Raw genomic sequence first — 16,571 nt, 5'->3', positions numbered from 1 at the left:
ATTCTTTGAATTTTATTGCAGGACTGAAGGTTTTGAATTGCCAGAACAAAATCAGGGAAACAATCACAAGTACCCTAACTGTTAACTTTGATTCTAAAGAAGAAAAGAAGATTTAGGCTCCGGCTTGAACACACCAGATGGAACCAATTTCAATAGGTCTGATTGACAATTCCATATATAATTTCACTTATTGTTGAATAAAAAAAAGAATTATCACTAAAGAAAAAAATTAAGTTATTAATGAAACAATCTTTGACGCTAGCATCAATCTCAAGTCAAACTTAAACTTGACAAGCTATACTTGCTTAAACTCAAGTTTGGTTTGTTCAAATTGAGCATAGATTTGATCTTTAACTCAAATCGACATCATGGAGATATCACACAAGAGAAACAATTGATTGGATTACTGATGTGGGTTACAATCTTTCTTCTTTCATATTATTGTTGAAATTTACACTAAAATACTGAATCTGCAGGAACAAAAGGCATTAATTTACAATCATGTACTTGTAAAACTGTACTTTCACTTCCTCTTCTTGTCTTCCTTCTCTCTTTCCAGAATTACAGGTGCTGCCGGTATGCTGAACCACCATTCTCTCAATCTCCTAGTCCATCTCTCTGTGCTTGCTTTCCTCGGCGGAGAATATCTTGTAAAAGTCTCCAAAAATACCAGTGCCACTATGTACTTACAGGGGACAAAGACCAGAATCAATGCTGTTAACAAAAGAGTAACTGCAACCTTCTCACTTGCCTGGAACCAAAAAACATTCAATCAAACAATTGTTGGCTCATGAATGAATTGAAAACAGAAAGTCTGATCTCTACTCAATGGCGAATAGTTTGCGGAGCTTGTAATAAAAATAAAGGGTCAGTAAAACTGAAGAGAGAGCAACCTGCGGAAAAATGGAGAGCAGTAAGCCACGCAGCTTGAGAAGAAAGATGTTGCTGTCCTGGATGAGCTGTTCCGCTTGCGTAATTGCATTTTGAACGGCCAAGAACTGCTCCATTGTGTTCATAGGTGGTGGTGCTATTACCTTAACTTCATCAACAGGCTTGCCTTGGTTAAAGAATCTTGTGAGCACCATAAAGACTGCAAAAAATATGTGCAGCAATGCCAAAGCATAACCAAGCCATCCCCTACAGTGCCAGTCATATAATTATCAGAAAATCCATCTGCTAATGATTGTGCATGAAGGGGTCTTAAAAATGAAGATAAATTTCACAATCATAAAAATTTAGCAACAATTTGCTTACACTCAACACTTAGTTTCGGCTTCCTTTGGTTAACAATTTTTTCACCCAACAAGATTAATAATTGCAACAGTTGACGAATTTTAAAGTAAATTTAAGACAAACAGACTGAAATTTGTCAGTTAAAATTTCCGGTAAAAATTTTCACCTTTTATGTCATTTTCTCTCCCTTTTGTGAAAAAACTATGAAGCCAATTTACAGTGGAATGTCTTGACTGTATGATCAACTCATCTAACAGCTATAAACAAGTAGGCTAATGGAAACAAACAAGAAAAGATTGTGGATAGTCCATTCTCTCCCTTGAAGGAATTCACTAGAGGTCAAAAGCAATTTCCTCAGACCAGCAATGAATTCCTAAATCCAGCAAAACTTAGAAATAAGGCTCCAACAAGCTGATGCAGCACTTCGCAATGCTCCAGGACACCCAGCTAATCTCCCAAAACATCTATGGTCATACATCGAAGAATTTTCAACATCCAGGTTACAAAGACACTCCAGGCATGACATTAGGAAGGGGGTGGGGCAAGGTAAGGCGTGTGGTAATAAGAAAAGAACAAAAATTATGCCAGTGCCCATAAAGTAATGACAAATATAAGTTATTTAAATATATGTTTTACCTGCAAATAATAAAAACAACAACCAAACAGAAAACTGAAGACTTCTGAGGATCATCCCAATATGCCAAAGAAAGAAGCCACTTTCCAACTTCCATTACAGGAAGAAGTAACTCCTGCAAAAACATGAAATGTCAGGCACCAAGAAGATATTAAAAGGAAATAAGTTATACAAATTGGAGGTATAGTTACATAAGGAAAAGTAAGGGAAGGATGTCATATATAAATCTTTCAACCAGATAGACGATGGTGGTGACCAACATTTAGTTCCAACTTCCCAGTTATAAATTGGTCATCTTAAAACAAGTGATCAGCAGAAATGGCATCAGAAGAAATACAGAGAATGTGAACTTTATAATAAACAGAATTTTTGCAGTTGAAATGCAAACCCACATACCTTCATTACTGCCAAGTTTGTGTCAATGCCATCTACTTTAACTCCATCAACTGTTTCTTGTGCTTGCACAACTTTCATATAGCTGTTTCTAGACTCCTTTACAGCTCTTTCCAATGAACTCATCTCCCCAACAGCTATCTCACCCACAACAAGCCCAGCCTCATTGGGATTACTTGAATTTGATCCGAGCACAAACCCAAAGTTAGAAACCATAGCCAATGCTGAGATTGAGTGCATTTCACCTCCAGCTCTGGAACTGTTAGTCCTGTCTAACTCCCTTACAGATAACATGTTTGCAAGAGTTTCCAGAATCAAATCTCCACCTGGAAGCTGATCACATAGGTTAAACATGAGGAGATTCTCAAAGCGTACAGAATTTGCAGTGATAATTTCTTGAATGGCTTGTACTCTTAGAATTCCAAGTGCAGCTTTTAAAAGTACTTCATCCTGCACAACTCCTTTGATCTGGAACTTCTTTATGAATCTGTGAGTGTATAAAATTTCTCTGATAATCGCTAACCAGTAATCACGACGAGTATGCCCTTTAAGCTCAGGAAACTCTAAGACAATTGGTTCTGATCTACAGGAGATACATAATTCAGAGGTAAACACTACATAAGTTTAAGAGAAGCTTTCAGTTAAGAAAATGGCATAACATATAAACATTTGAACAAGAAATTAACATGCGGCATGCCTTACAGGGAAGTAGATTTATAAAAGACTGCCTTGTCAAAGAGTCTAGTACCCCATGGTCCTGTCAATTCAGGCTTAACAACCTGTTTTAGATCTTCAGATAAATCATATTTTTTTGCCTTCTCATACGATACAACACGGTGAGCTTCAAAATATAGTGCATGATCTGTCAAAGTCAACCGGCCTACATAGATGTAAAGATAATAGATGTCAGTAAACATGACTTATTTTATGTATTTCTTTCTTATAGCACGAATTGCAATGCACACACATAGAAACCAAGGAAATCCAATACTCTATAGCAAAGCTTCATTTTTTCAAGGGAAACAGAAAGGTGTTCATTCAACAAATATATTCATCCAATGAACCAACCTGGCCAGGTAGATATTCCCACATGCTCTAGAACTGGCTGGGTGGTCACTGTCCCATCTATTTCCAGAATCTTTTCTCCTTTTGACGATCGAAGGGCAGTAAGAATAGATGACTCTGATTGGGTCTTCATCTTTTTTATTGCCCTATACAGAATGACAATTCAAATATTAAGGCTAGATATGTACAGCTATTAATTGAAGATATGCTACCATAAAGCACACAAACTTGATAATGAAAAACTATGACAATTCCACATACTTCATATATTTGAAAAAGAAAAAGAAGAAGTATTGATACAGAATCAGCATTTCTTAGGGGAAGGATGCCAACCTGCTACAATGTTTCTTCAGCATATGGTAACAACAACAGCATCCTATAAACCAATGCTAATGTTTAAAAAAAATGCAAAACCATCATTCAAGTATGCAACTTTTCTTTTCACCAAAGTATAGAGAAAAAGAGGACATAAATTTGTTTCTTCATTTTTGTGCAAGGCGTCAGGAAACAAATATATATGGAGAATTGACTACCTTTCTAGTGCAGTTAGATACTTGTCAAAGATTGAGAATTGAAGCTGACCACCAGTTGAAGATGTGAGAGCCTCAAAAAGGTTTTCACAGATAATTACATTGGCAATAACTGGAACTGCTGGAGCGATTCGAGAGAAGGCCTCCACTCCAACAGTAGTATCCTCATCCACCTAAAATAAAGACGAGGCCCATATGCACCCGCATCAATTGGATATTAAAATTTAAGTTCTCCTGATAATTCCAACTCAAGGATCATACGTGCATACACATAGGCACACAACTAAATAGGAGACAGATATACAGAGGTAACATTTGCCTTCAACAGATAAGATATATCCTCAACCTTAAACACATCCATCCTGTCTACGTGAAAGAAAGATAAGGACCATAAAAGCCCATATAGTAAGTTCCAATAGCAAGACACTACGACTTACAGATTTTCTTGGTATATGGAAGATCAACAACACAGAGAAAGATAAAGATATAGCATGCACCTTCTACCACATTAATATTACGTGTTTCTCTACTCTCTCATGCTCTCTAAACAAAATGTCCTACTATACATCTAAGAGATACATGGTCACTCCAAAGAACATGACTGATTCTTGTATTTATGCAAAATAACCAGCAAAAGCAAACTGCAAGTATAGTAAGCAAAAGGGTATATTCAAGCAACATGAAGTTTACCCTGGAAGAACAATAAGCCTGTTAAATACAAATCCATAGAAACTTTTTAATCAGGGAAATTACAATGATTTTTAATCGCAGATTATTGGCTTTACTTCTACTGCAACAACATGGCAAGTATTAACCATACTACATTTCTATACCATGGTTTTTATTTATTCAACCAATAAACAGAGATGAAAATGAAATTTCCCAAGAGAGAGGATATCAGTGTGTGTGAATTGAAAGAGGGTGAAACAGAGGCTTTTGCATTTCAGTGTGTTTTAAACAAAGAGAAAGACATTAAATTAAACAATTATTGGAGGAAGTTCCTGAATTTAGTTACCAATTTCCTAAAAAAAATATAGCTTACATTGACTAATGGTTGGCTTGAAGCTGCTGGGACCTCCCAAGCTATCATCATATCATATATTAGGCGTCTAAATCTTTTATCAGACAAATGACCTGTTACTTCGGTAGAGAGAGCAAGTGCCCTGAAGCAACAGTATTCCAAGAAGTTCCTAGCATACCGTGAGGGATGCTTTATTGAATCAGAGGCCTCTTTGTTAAAGCTTTCTTGAAGCTCACTTGAGGAAATGCCAAGCATTCTGCATCATTAATCTGGTTTCTATAAGAAGACTATGAATATAAGCAACAACATCATTCAGAGTGAGAACTTTTAAATAAAATAAATAGCAACGAAAGAAAGTAAACATTAGGTAGCCCACTTACTTTGAGCATCGGCGAACAACTATATTAGCAACAGGCGAAAGCTCTGCTATCCAATTCCTCCCTCCAGATGGAGACCTCTCCATCTCTTCAAATTCTTCATTGAATGAAGTCCGCCTGCTAAGCAACCATTTGAAAGACCCATCTCTTACAAGACCCTCAAGCATATTTCTGGTTTTGTTTGTCACAGCCATCTCTAAAACTTCCGCTATTATAATACAAAACCTCAATGAAACCCAGAACGCAACTTTCTATTGAACTTGGTGGATTCCGGTACAAAGTCTCACGTCACCAACAAAATAGTAAATCTCAGCATCTCTTCAACGATACCACAATACAAAACTCAACAAACACCTTCTTATCTAAAACCCCAACAATCTAATTCACCATTATTCCTCCGGATTGCTTCGAGTTTATGCTCTTGCCAATTAAGCACATTAAATGTAAGCCACTCCCAATCAAATCCATCACACAAATTCAGCTAATGAGCTTCTTCAATCAAACCAAAGAGTCAAACTTGATAGCTAGAGAACAATCACGAATAACTCACCAAAACAGTTGAAAGCACCGAGTACAAAACCTCACCAAACAACCTAATCTCAACAACTTCCACTAACCAAAGTACCAAACTATGAAAAACTTACCTCTAAATATTGTAGAATCAAAACCCGGTAAAACTCTAAACCAACCCCAACTTTGAAGAGATTCGCAATATTTCACGAACCCAACCAGAGATTAGCTTCATCTAACCAATTTCCACGAATCCACTTCGCCAAATTGCGAAACTCACAAGATCACCTCACTGCCTAAGCAAAAAAAAATACCAAGCCTCAGCTTCAAGAAGCCAAATAAATTTATACAGAATCGACTTTATTGATTCTGGCGTGAATTGGGGTTCATTGAAAGGTAAAAGAGCAGAGAATTGGGTAAAGATTGAGCGCGTAGATGTGCTTTAGATTGAGGATACTCTGAAAGACCTTTGGTTTATCTTCAACAAGCTTTTCCTGTCCGGTGCCGTTGTGTTATCTATGCAGTGGAGATCAAATGAGCTCTAGTAGAGAGCACAATATACGTGGCACTTTTTTAGTGGTTATGAGGGACAATAGTCGAAAGACTCGTGCATCTTGCTTTGAGTCACCTAACAACCGTGTTAATGAATTAATTTAATTTAAATTATTTTTTTAATTAAGTTCAATTTAATATTTTAAATATGATGTTTGAGTAAAAATATGCAATTTAATCTTTATAATTTTTTAAAATTCTAACTGTCATTAATTATTTTGAACATTTATATCATTGATCATAATTAACCTTTGTGCCATCGATTAAAATGTTCACAAGGTTGTTGTTTTGGAGAATTTTTTATAATAGTGTAAAGTGCATAAAAATTTTATAGATTTATTATTTTTATTCAAGGTCGATAGTTGGATTGATGAAAAAGTCGTAGATTAATTCGTTGATGAAGATTTTATTGATCTTTTCAATATCAACACCAATAGAGCCAATGGGTTTTGTTGGATTTACCATATTAGTGATGAAAATTTAATTTTTTTAAATAATAGTAACATTTTTTTAAAATGTATAAGTTTTATTTAAATAATAAATCTAGTTGTAAAATCCAATTTTTTACAAATTACACTCTAAATAAAACAACAAACAAATGATATATTTTTCATGTATAACATTCTAATTTTAAGTATATGTTAGATGACGCTAAACTTTTGTACTCGATCCGAAACGACCCAGGTTTGAATCGTAATTTAAATAGAATAATCCAAGTTTAGGCGAAAATAACCTTAACTTGAGATCTATTTGAGATAACTACTTAACAATCAATCTTAAGTTAATGTTAAGTTAATGTTAATAAAATCATTATCATTTTGGGAGTTAAGATTAGTAAAAATAGCATTGTACAAGATTATTTCTAGAATAAATTAAACACAATTTCTTCCAAGAATCTTATGCACCAAGTGAAGGGTTTGTAGACGGGCTTTAGCCCAAGCCACAAGTCAAAAAGAGGCCCAATTCTTATCAAAATGGACACGCCTTGGCAAGCAGGAACCATGAAAAAACTCTACCATTTTTTAAATGAAAAAATAACTGTAAATAAAAATAAATCATTATAACGGAAATAAACAAACTGTTGTGTCATCAAGTAATTTAGTAATATAATTTTTACTTTATTTTAAATTTAAAATTATTCAATCATATAATAATATATTAGTTTATTTATTTTTTATCAAGTTTGTTTTAAGTATATTATGAACTCATTATATAACTTTGAAAACCCTAAAAACACCTTTACAATTCTTACAAATTTGAAAATATAACAAATATACATTTCCCATAATGAATTTTTGGACCTTATTGGCCCTTGGGGCTTGAACAACCTCTATTTAAATCCAAGCTAAATAACTTATTATTATTTTTTTTGTTTAAACTTGTTTGAGATTTGAATTCTGACCAGTCTAAAATCGAATTTTTTCAGACCAAACAATTGGGTATTGGACTTGTCCAACCCAACTGACAAGCTTAGGTATATGATATCACCATTTAATTGTTTGAGGGAAAAATAGTGCTACAAACAAGGTGAACAATATTATTAAAAGGTGAACAATATTACTAAAATGTAAACAATACAATCAAAGGGACAAATGAGCTGAACTCAAACCAAGTTTCTCAATTGAAGCTCTAACTCAAATCCAATTTATTTTCACCCTGAAAAGAGACATCAAATACTCTAATTATATCTCAAAGAGGTTGATGAATAATGAATGTATGTGTATGTGAACTTAACTATAACAATGAATCTATGAAAAAGCATTCATAAGTGGAATTAAATTCAGATTCTTGACACTCTACCAACCTTCTCCACTTGAAAAGCTTGATGATGAGCCCACTTTCATGGATCCTTGAACTTGCCCACATAATATTCTCGGTCCCTTCAATCCAACCTCATCACCTACTATGTGACCCTCAATCTAAATTAATCAATTAAATTGGGAATTCTTGACATTATCCACTCACTCAAAATGGGACCCCAAAACTATAAGCCTCTTTCCCTTTTGCTTTTGTTTCTTGTTCATGCATGCTTCCCCATGACACAAACCAGAAAGAACAAGTCAAAAAAGAGTCAAAATTGAAAAGATTCCGAGTGGAAAGAGAGAAGAAACAAAATAAATTAAAAATTAGTAGATGGGTTCACAAGTTCTTATCATTTGAGATGTGGGAGAACCCACCTTGCCCATTCTTTTTTTGGTCCGTTTTAACTCCTATTTTCATGGGTGCATTGCATCTATCCCAATATTTATTTATTTATTTTTATGAAAAAAGATGAATTTTTGTTCTTAATAATTTCTCATCTCCAATTATTCAATTCATGAATTGGCAAAACCCATCAGATTTTATGCATCCATCTAAGCTTTGTAGGGTTCCATAATGGAGAGACAAGAAGAAGAGATCTCTTGAAATTTTTGTTGCCTTTTGGGTCCCCAAGCCAGTTTCTAATTTTACAGACAATAGGGATTTTTCCACAACTGGCCACAAATGATTTGTTTTGTTTTGTTTTTTTTTTACAATGTTACGTGAACTCATTTATTTTTAAATATCTAATTAAATATTCAAACGATATATTATTTTATATTTAATTTAAAATTCTATAATTATATGATGAACTATTTGAATACCTAAGTCACTTAAACATTACATAGTTTGATTGAATATAAATTATGATCACTTTCTGTTGTCATTGGGTAACTGTGTAAGATGGAAAAAAAGAGAAAGCTCAAATAATTGATCTAATAAAAACAAGTGAAATCTGTTTAGTGGAGGACTGTGAAAACATCAGTGCCGACATAAAATGGCTTAATTATACTCCCCGCAGTATCTCACTGTCATTTCAACATTCTCATAATTTCAGGTCAGTCAAGTTGGAAGGTAACCAAGTGAAAGAAAAAAAAAAAAAAGGTTACTGTCGAATGACTTTCCTGGCAGTTATCTTGATACAACAAAACAAACCGATTTTGCTTTTAAAGGGTAGATTGAATAACAACAGAAGAGATCGTATGTATAAAATATATAAGAGATTCAATGTAGTTAGTTTAATCGGGAAGAGATGGTTTGATTGGGATACGATTCCTTATTTAAAAAAAAAAAAAACTAATTTTTTATTTATGTGTATAACCACGACATCATATTATTACTCTAAGTTAAATAGTAATGATCCGAAGTTTGAAAGAGAATTATCCAAATTTACGAAATGCAGTTTTGAGATGTAAATTTGTATGTGCAGGACTTCACTTCTGAAGTATGGACTACATGACTCAACACAGATACTTGGTAGAATAACAACAACCTGCAGAAAAAGGGGTACGACCTGCGGATATAACATATGCAACCTTCAAGCACACATGTCAAAGTACATGCTAATTAGGATTTGCATATACAACTTGTGTTAAAGTGTATGTGAAAAGTTTGTGCTAAAGTGTATGTGAAAAGTGAGAGTCAAAATTAGAGTAAACAAAGCAATCTGTTCTCTTGTATTCTTTTTCATTCATGGTGGAAATTTCTCCATCTTTTGTCCATACTAAATTTTCCATATAAATCCTGTGTTCGTGTTTGGAGTATTTGTGTTCTTTGCTGTTTGATTTAGTTGGGGTTTTCTAACATAGTGTGATATGTGGATCAAAATAGATTGCAAAGCATATAAATCAAAACTATACAGGAGATGGATAATGAATGGATAAGATTTTCTATTTTTTTCTTCTTCTTCTTCTCTTCAAACAATTCATACTGACTGAATTCCCCCACATGTGTGAGTGGCAATTACAAGTATACAGGAAGTCCAGAACAACTAGCTATGTATAACATGAAGTGGGGACAAGTTTTCTTGAAAATGGAAAAAAATTTAGGAAATATTAGATCGAGCACCTTCATCTTCAAGTGTTGTATGACAGATAAAAAGTTGAAGTCCATCAGAACGGTCTTCCTATCTGGGAGCAACCAATTCCCCCATATCCTTCTCTCATCAATCTCTCCAACTCATCTTTTGCCTCATTTGCGTTTGCCCTCTGCCAAATGTCAAACACAAAGTTGTTTTTCTCGTTACCAATTGATTTACGCAATTATGATAATAGCAGCGGTTATAATTTGAAAAGACCTGGGTTGGTTAGCTATACCTGCATTTTTTCTATGGCGTCTGACTCTGAATTGAAGTCATAAAAGGTGCTTGCTGCAGTGAGCTTCATGGAGAGAAACTGCATCCAAACCAATGAACAAAATTCTATTATCAGCTCAATCTTCTTATCTGAGAAAGCAATATTTTTTAAATTCTTCTGTTAATTCTACTGAAACTCACCTCAACTTGATTCTGCAAGGACTGAACATAATTAATTATCTCATCCAGCATTACTGCCATGCCCATTGTCTGCAAATTTTCAATGAGTTTGAGAATATTATAAAAAAAGAAAATTAATGTAAATTATATATAGAAAAATTGTTTTTACCTTGTAGCATCCTGGAACAATATCTTGTAAACATCTTAGTCTCTCATTGATTTTCCCTCTTCTGACCTGAATTAAAACAAATTATGAACTCATAAATTCTCCCTTATTCATTAATTCTAGTTCTGTGATCAGTTGTTTCTGAAAAGCTTAAAATTTATACTCTTTCTGCTAAGCTGTGGCGATCAGTAGCTTGTCCTCTTCTAGCTCTCACGTGAACAACCTCCCTTGGTTTCTCCTCTTCCTTCTCATTGTTTTTTGCTCTCTTTCTTTTCCCTGAAGTCTTTAAAAAAAAAAAAAAACAGTCCATAATGAAATTAGATTCCATAATTAACCATATAAAAGATGATTAACAAGATTGTATGTTTACATTTTTCCTCTTGATCCCAGTTTCAGAAGCCAAAGGAGAAGAGTTTTCACAGCTGCTTTCTGATATATCAACGGCTTTTCCCTTCTTGGCCTCTCGAATTTCGTTTTCAGATGTGACTGTAGACTGAGCAACTGCAGGCACAAGACTCTGATTGCTTTGTGGGAAAAAACCTGGAAAAGTTTCAGCCAAACTTCCAGGGAAGTCGAGTAGAGTGGGATGATTAAAGAAGTTGTCATTGAAGAAAGGCATGAAGCTTTGACAATTCGAGTTTGAACTGTCCAGGAGACTGAACTGGTTCATTTGTTCCATGTTTGGATCAGTATCTGGGGAAAAAATTGAGGGTCTGAAGCTCTGAAATTCTTGTGCGAAATTAGCCATGGCAGGTCTATGGAAAATTGATGAAGAGCCGAAATTTGTTTGGATAATGAGGATGGAGAGTTGTGTTATATATTTATAGGGTTTCTGCAATTGTAATTTTTTTATTTGAAGTTTTACTTTACACTGAAGAATGGGATATGGAGCCAACCATAACAAGTGACTTGGCAATAAGGAAAGAGAACTTTTTATGAATTGTAGGTCGGCAGACTCGAAGTCTACAGTATAAAAGATTTATATAATTACTTGGTGCGCTAATAACAGATATAAATAGATCATAGCTTATATATTAGATCATTAAATAGTTAAAAAAAAAAGTATATTTTTTCTTAATTCATCCCAAATCGGGTTATCTTTAATAAAGTTAATATTATCAAATATTTTATCATATCTCGTTAAAATAAATGTATTTATTATTGAATTGTTCTTATACTTATATAAAAGAATAATATATTTATATATATTAGGATTTTAACCAAACTCTATTATGACTCTTATTATTAAACTAGACTTAGATAGAATTCTTAATCTTAGGAAAATGCAAGTAAGACTCTTCTTTGAGATAAATTCAAACCTTTTATACTTATTAACTAGTGGAAAGCACTCTATCCACAAAATGGCAAGTAGCAGGTAATTAAATACCACTTATGAGTTTGGGGCGTTACCCTTTGCTCTCTGAGAATTAGGGTTTGTATTAATCAAGTAACAAGACCTCATATGCATTAACGTGTATAACATCTTATAAACAAAGTGGTCACTGATTTCAATAGATATGTTAGTGTTTGTGTCCGTGTTCATAACCATTAATAAATTGATGCACAGGACCACCGCAAAAAGCGTGCCAAAGGGAGGCCACGTTACTGTTAGGTTGCTGTTGCTGTTGCTAAGCGTATTTGGGCAGAAAATGAGCCTTTCAATGCCTTCAGGTACAGCTTCATTTTGCCCAGGTGGCTGTGTCTAGGTAGGATTAATCAAGAGCAAATTCGATTTAAACTACTTCAACTTAGATGGACATTCAACTTGGCTTGAATTGGAACTCACATCATTGGCGATTCTCTTATATTTGAACCATTCTTTTATTTAACTAATTTTCTTCAATGATTTGAACGAGCCAAGTTTAATATAACCTTTGTTTAAGTTTGGTTTGAATTCGCCTTTCAATAAAATTTATATTTAGCTAATAAATTTTGTAATAAATATTATTCTTCTCCTTTCATTTTCACCTTTACCGTTTTCTTTTTTTTTGAATGAATGATCTAGTCAATCTCTTATCACTGTTATCATCACTTCATTCATTCCGATAAGCCACTCTCTCTCTCACACCTATCATCTCTCACATTTTTATTGCACATTTAATCAACCCCTTATTATTGCCACCGAACCCCACCCCCTTATCCCAACAAACCATTTCACACTCCCAACATTGCAAACAAGTCTCTCTCTCACACCCACAATCTTGTAACTTTGTCACACCATAAGTTTTCAATCAAAATGGTAGTGGCAATAGTGCAAAAGTAGTGGTGATGGTAAGATACCAGCCAAAGAGGGATATCTAGAGTTTCTAAAATTGAATTCTAAAATTTGAAATTTAAGCTTTTAAACATATAAATAAGTTAAACTCGGATGTATAAAATATTAAAATGAAATCCGTAAAATAGTAATTCTTTTCCATTTATTGATAGCAAAATTATTATTCTTATTCTTCTAGCATGAGTTTTTTTTTTTAAATTAAAAATAAATTTTAAGCGAAAAAGTATGGTTTATGACATCTATAGCGAGAAACTGTTTTCATGGAAAAATGGTAATCACTCTTATAAATAGTTAGGAGAGTTAATTGGATGCATATGGGATGTGTGTTAGGCACGTGGCAGTTCAATTAATTTGGCCTCTTGAGAAAATCTCTTCTTGATTCAACATCTGCCAACCCTGGTCTGCCATTCTCATTCAAAACCCTAATTTAATTCCATCTAATTCCGTCTAATCACTTGTCACTAACATATATTTTATTATAGAAATATCATATTATGCTCCCTTTCTCTTATAAGTGTACAACCTTTTTATAGGTATAAACCTTATTAAATGACATTGATAACTCATTTTCACCTACAACAATTAATGGTGGATTTCACCCAAATTGGTTTGGTTCGATCAAATTAATTTTAAATTCTAACTTTAGTTTAATATTTTAATTCAAAATTAATTTATTTTTTTATTTAGTGATAATGTTTATATCACTTACAATATTATTCGTATTATCGATAATCAAATAAGTTTAAACCCAAACAAAATTTTATTGATTTAATTTAAATTTAAACGGATTCTAAACTTGGTTATGCCCAAATCAAATATATCCTAATGGGAATAATCCTATCAGTATAATGTTTCTAAAGTCAAAGAACTGATTGACCAATTTATGATTGGAAACTAAGTATAAACTGTGATGAAATAGGCCCTAGTTCTTTTGACTTTAAGGGTGTGGTGCCAACATCGCTTTAGTTTGAATTTGTTGTGATCCTATTCTTAAATGGATACACGGAAATTCTTGGACTTAAAAAGATATGGTAAGCTTTGTTCCCATATAAATGGAAAATCTAATATAAAGTTTGGTAGGTCACTTTGAAAACAAAATAATTGAAATAAATGGTGTTGGGTAGTCATCCTTTTTTTTAGTAAAATGAATAGAATTGTACGAAAGAAACGATTAGTTACTCAAACGTCATGCAACGACTAAATATGTCATTTACTTATAAATTAACCCATAACATAGATAGAAACCATTTTATCCTAAAATAAGAGAAAGGATGGTTTATGGTAATTTTAGTTGTTTTTATGATCTCCTCAGTATCTTATTTTAGCCTTTTATAATTACAGATCGTATTCCATATTTATCTTTGGCTATTGCAAGATAACTTGGTCATCTTTCTTTAAATATTTAAATATAATGTGCGATGATCTAAATACATTATCATTTTCTCTTATTTTACAAATATAAAATTGTACGGAAATAGAAAGTGTGACAATTTTTACATGTTATATTGTTACTTAACCAAATTTCCCTAAAATATCAATAATGTAACAATAGATGTAAACTTTTTACTAACAAATCAAACTACTTTAAAAATCTCTTTTTTATGGTTATTACTTTCGTAAAATCACATGGCTCCCATCTGTGCTATATTTCAAAATTTTATAATATAATATGACTCAGAAAAAAATTCTAAATAATTCAATATTTGTTTTTAGAGCTGATCAATTGCATTTAAGAGGTCAAAGTGTAAAATTCAACCAATTCTAAAAAAGTCCCCAATAATAACAATAATTGGTATTGAGCTTGAAAATAATAATTTAAAGCCCAAATAGATATTGGGCCTGAAGTTAGCCCACACCTAAATTGGGTAGAAAACAAGCATGTCTTTATTTTTTGTTAAAACCCAGTTTCTACAAAAATTGAGGATGGGCCAATTGAAAACGAAGTATTGGACTCGATCATAGCCACTTTAGTTTTCCTTAATCATGGGTAAATCAGTGTTAATGCCGTTTTAATAGAATTCAAATAAAGTCATTCACTTTTCTCACAAGCCAAATCAAATTAAATTCTTTTTAGTTTAAATTTGATTTAATTTTAAAAACAAATTAAACATTTTAATTCGAGTACACGTGAATCAAACTAAACTAATTTTCAATCCCACGAAAAAGGAAAAAAGCCTCCGTTTACAGCAATGAGACTGTCAACGAAATTACTGTCATAATCTCAGGGCTGCGTGAAATTTAATCAATTCAATGATGTGATTTTTATTTTCTTTTCTTCAACTTTATAATAATTTTTGTTTGTAGCCGACAATCACGCCTGATCTTCATTTGTGTTACTTATCTAATTATCTTCCAGATTAGACAAATTAATGAGATAACGATTAGAGTAACGTTATCTTAATATATATATATATATATATATATATATATATATATATATATATATATATATATATATATATATATATATATATATATACACATCATTTAAATATATTAATAATGTATTATTATATTCTCAGGATAATTTTAATAGTTAAAAAATATTTTTATGTATTTGCATTATATAATAAAAGGGGATAGGTATAAAAGTTTGATATTAAAAATAGATTTAACTTAATTTAAATTTATTTAATTTGAATTTAAATTATAAAAAGAAGCATATCAGCCACCGTTACTATCAGTCTTATCAGAATTCTGCGGTCGTATAAAGTATGTTTATTTAATTTAATTGTCATTCAGTACTCAGTTTCTGATCTTTATTTTGTCTCTACCAATTGCTTGTCTTGTCACGGTCGTTAATTTCTGCAATAATTTTCCATGAAGAACAAATGTCACCGAGCCAAGCTGTAAGATCCACGACTGCTATGTGGAAATCCCGGAAACAAACACAAAGCCACGTAAGAGCCTAAAAATTAACAAAATAATTTGTATATATTTTTTAATTTACTAATATATATACCTATGAATGAAGAGATTTTAAATAATGGTTGTTCGATCAAAGAATTGGGTGATCAACCCAAATTTATCCGTCCGATATGGATTAAGTTAAGGGAATCATTTTTATCATTTAAGTTACATATATAATTAAGCTTATTCAACTACTATTTGAGTTATATTTTTACAATTAATCACATGACAATTATAAATTCAGTTTTGTAAAGCTTATCACTTACATTTGTACAAATTATTAGCCGCAATTTCAAGTTAGGTTTGGGATTGGTTTAAAGTCAAATCGAATTTATAAAATTCAATTTAAGTTTGAATACAGTTTCGTTCAAATTGATGTATTATATATTTAAAAATTATTAAAAATATGAATAATATTATTAGAGAGATAAACAAAATAAAGTAATTTTAAATCGGACATTGAATTCGACTTAAACCAACACATATAGACCGACCCTAAAAGATATGTGTATAGTGACACATGGGTGATACGTGGAAGACAAGGATACATTACACTTGGGATTAATAATGAAGAGTCAAATATTGCTGCACTGATAAATTTAGCCGACGGACTTTTCCCTCCCCTCTTGTCT

The 16,571-nt window shown here is 32.5% G+C and overlaps 2 protein-coding genes across 6 annotated transcripts; both read right to left on the bottom strand.

Annotated features, from left to right (window-relative positions):
• Positions 1 to 375: 375 nt before the first annotated feature.
• LOC123196441 lies at positions 376 to 6,291 on the bottom strand. Of its 5 annotated transcripts, none has more exons than XM_044610477.1 (9): positions 5,257 to 6,286; positions 4,898 to 5,132; positions 3,859 to 4,028; positions 3,329 to 3,471; positions 2,963 to 3,140; positions 2,264 to 2,843; positions 1,870 to 1,982; positions 894 to 1,137; positions 376 to 751 (listed from the first exon to the last, which is right to left on the bottom strand). In XM_044610477.1, exons 1-9 carry the CDS (start codon positions 5,445 to 5,447, stop codon positions 524 to 526), a joined length of 2,082 nt encoding a protein of 693 aa, XP_044466412.1. In that variant the 5' UTR covers positions 5,448 to 6,286; the 3' UTR covers positions 376 to 523. The 5 variants fall into 5 exon arrangements, 4 of the variants coding, with proteins under 4 accessions (XP_044466412.1, XP_044466414.1, XP_044466413.1 ...); XM_044610479.1 differs by having other exon boundaries at positions 4,898 to 5,145; positions 5,257 to 5,395; XM_044610478.1 differs by having other exon boundaries at positions 4,898 to 5,152; positions 5,257 to 5,391.
• A 3,689-nt stretch (positions 6,292 to 9,980) lies between these two features.
• On the bottom strand, positions 9,981 to 11,632 carry LOC123196862 (transcription factor BEE 3-like). The gene is made up of 6 exons (XM_044611005.1): positions 11,125 to 11,632; positions 10,918 to 11,037; positions 10,758 to 10,823; positions 10,610 to 10,678; positions 10,431 to 10,508; positions 9,981 to 10,322 (listed from the first exon to the last, which is right to left on the bottom strand). The coding sequence occupies exons 1-6, from the start codon at positions 11,500 to 11,502 to the stop codon at positions 10,227 to 10,229; spliced, it is 807 nt and encodes a 268-aa protein (XP_044466940.1). The 5' UTR covers positions 11,503 to 11,632; the 3' UTR covers positions 9,981 to 10,226.
• Positions 11,633 to 16,571: the final 4,939 nt, after the last annotated feature.

Source organism: Mangifera indica, chromosome 14 (assembly GCF_011075055.1).
Source record: "Mangifera indica cultivar Alphonso chromosome 14, CATAS_Mindica_2.1, whole genome shotgun sequence".
NCBI lineage: Eukaryota > Viridiplantae > Streptophyta > Magnoliopsida > Sapindales > Anacardiaceae > Mangifera > Mangifera indica.
Note: the sequence above shows the minus strand (reverse complement) of the source record. Positions and strands in the feature narration are given on the sequence as shown.

Excerpts from the sequence above, each read along its gene's own strand:
- LOC123196441 (XM_044610477.1), bottom strand. The coding sequence starts at position 5,447 with ATGGCTGTGACAAACAAAACCAGAAATATGCTTGAGGGTCTTGTAAGA. Across the intron at positions 5,133-5,256 it reads GTTGTTCGCCGATGCTCAAA|AATGCTTGGCATTTCCTCAA; the intron begins GTAAGTGGGCTA and ends TTAATGATGCAG. Across the intron at positions 3,472-3,858 it reads TATCTAACTGCACTAGAAAG|GGCAATAAAAAAGATGAAGA; the intron begins GTAGTCAATTCT and ends CATTCTGTATAG.
- LOC123196862 (XM_044611005.1), bottom strand. The coding sequence starts at position 11,502 with ATGGCTAATTTCGCACAAGAATTTCAGAGCTTCAGACCCTCAATTTTT. Across the intron at positions 10,679-10,757 it reads TTGTTCCAGGATGCTACAAG|ACAATGGGCATGGCAGTAAT; the intron begins GTAAAAACAATT and ends GAAAATTTGCAG. Across the intron at positions 10,509-10,609 it reads CCTTGCAGAATCAAGTTGAG|TTTCTCTCCATGAAGCTCAC; the intron begins GTGAGTTTCAGT and ends GTTTGGATGCAG.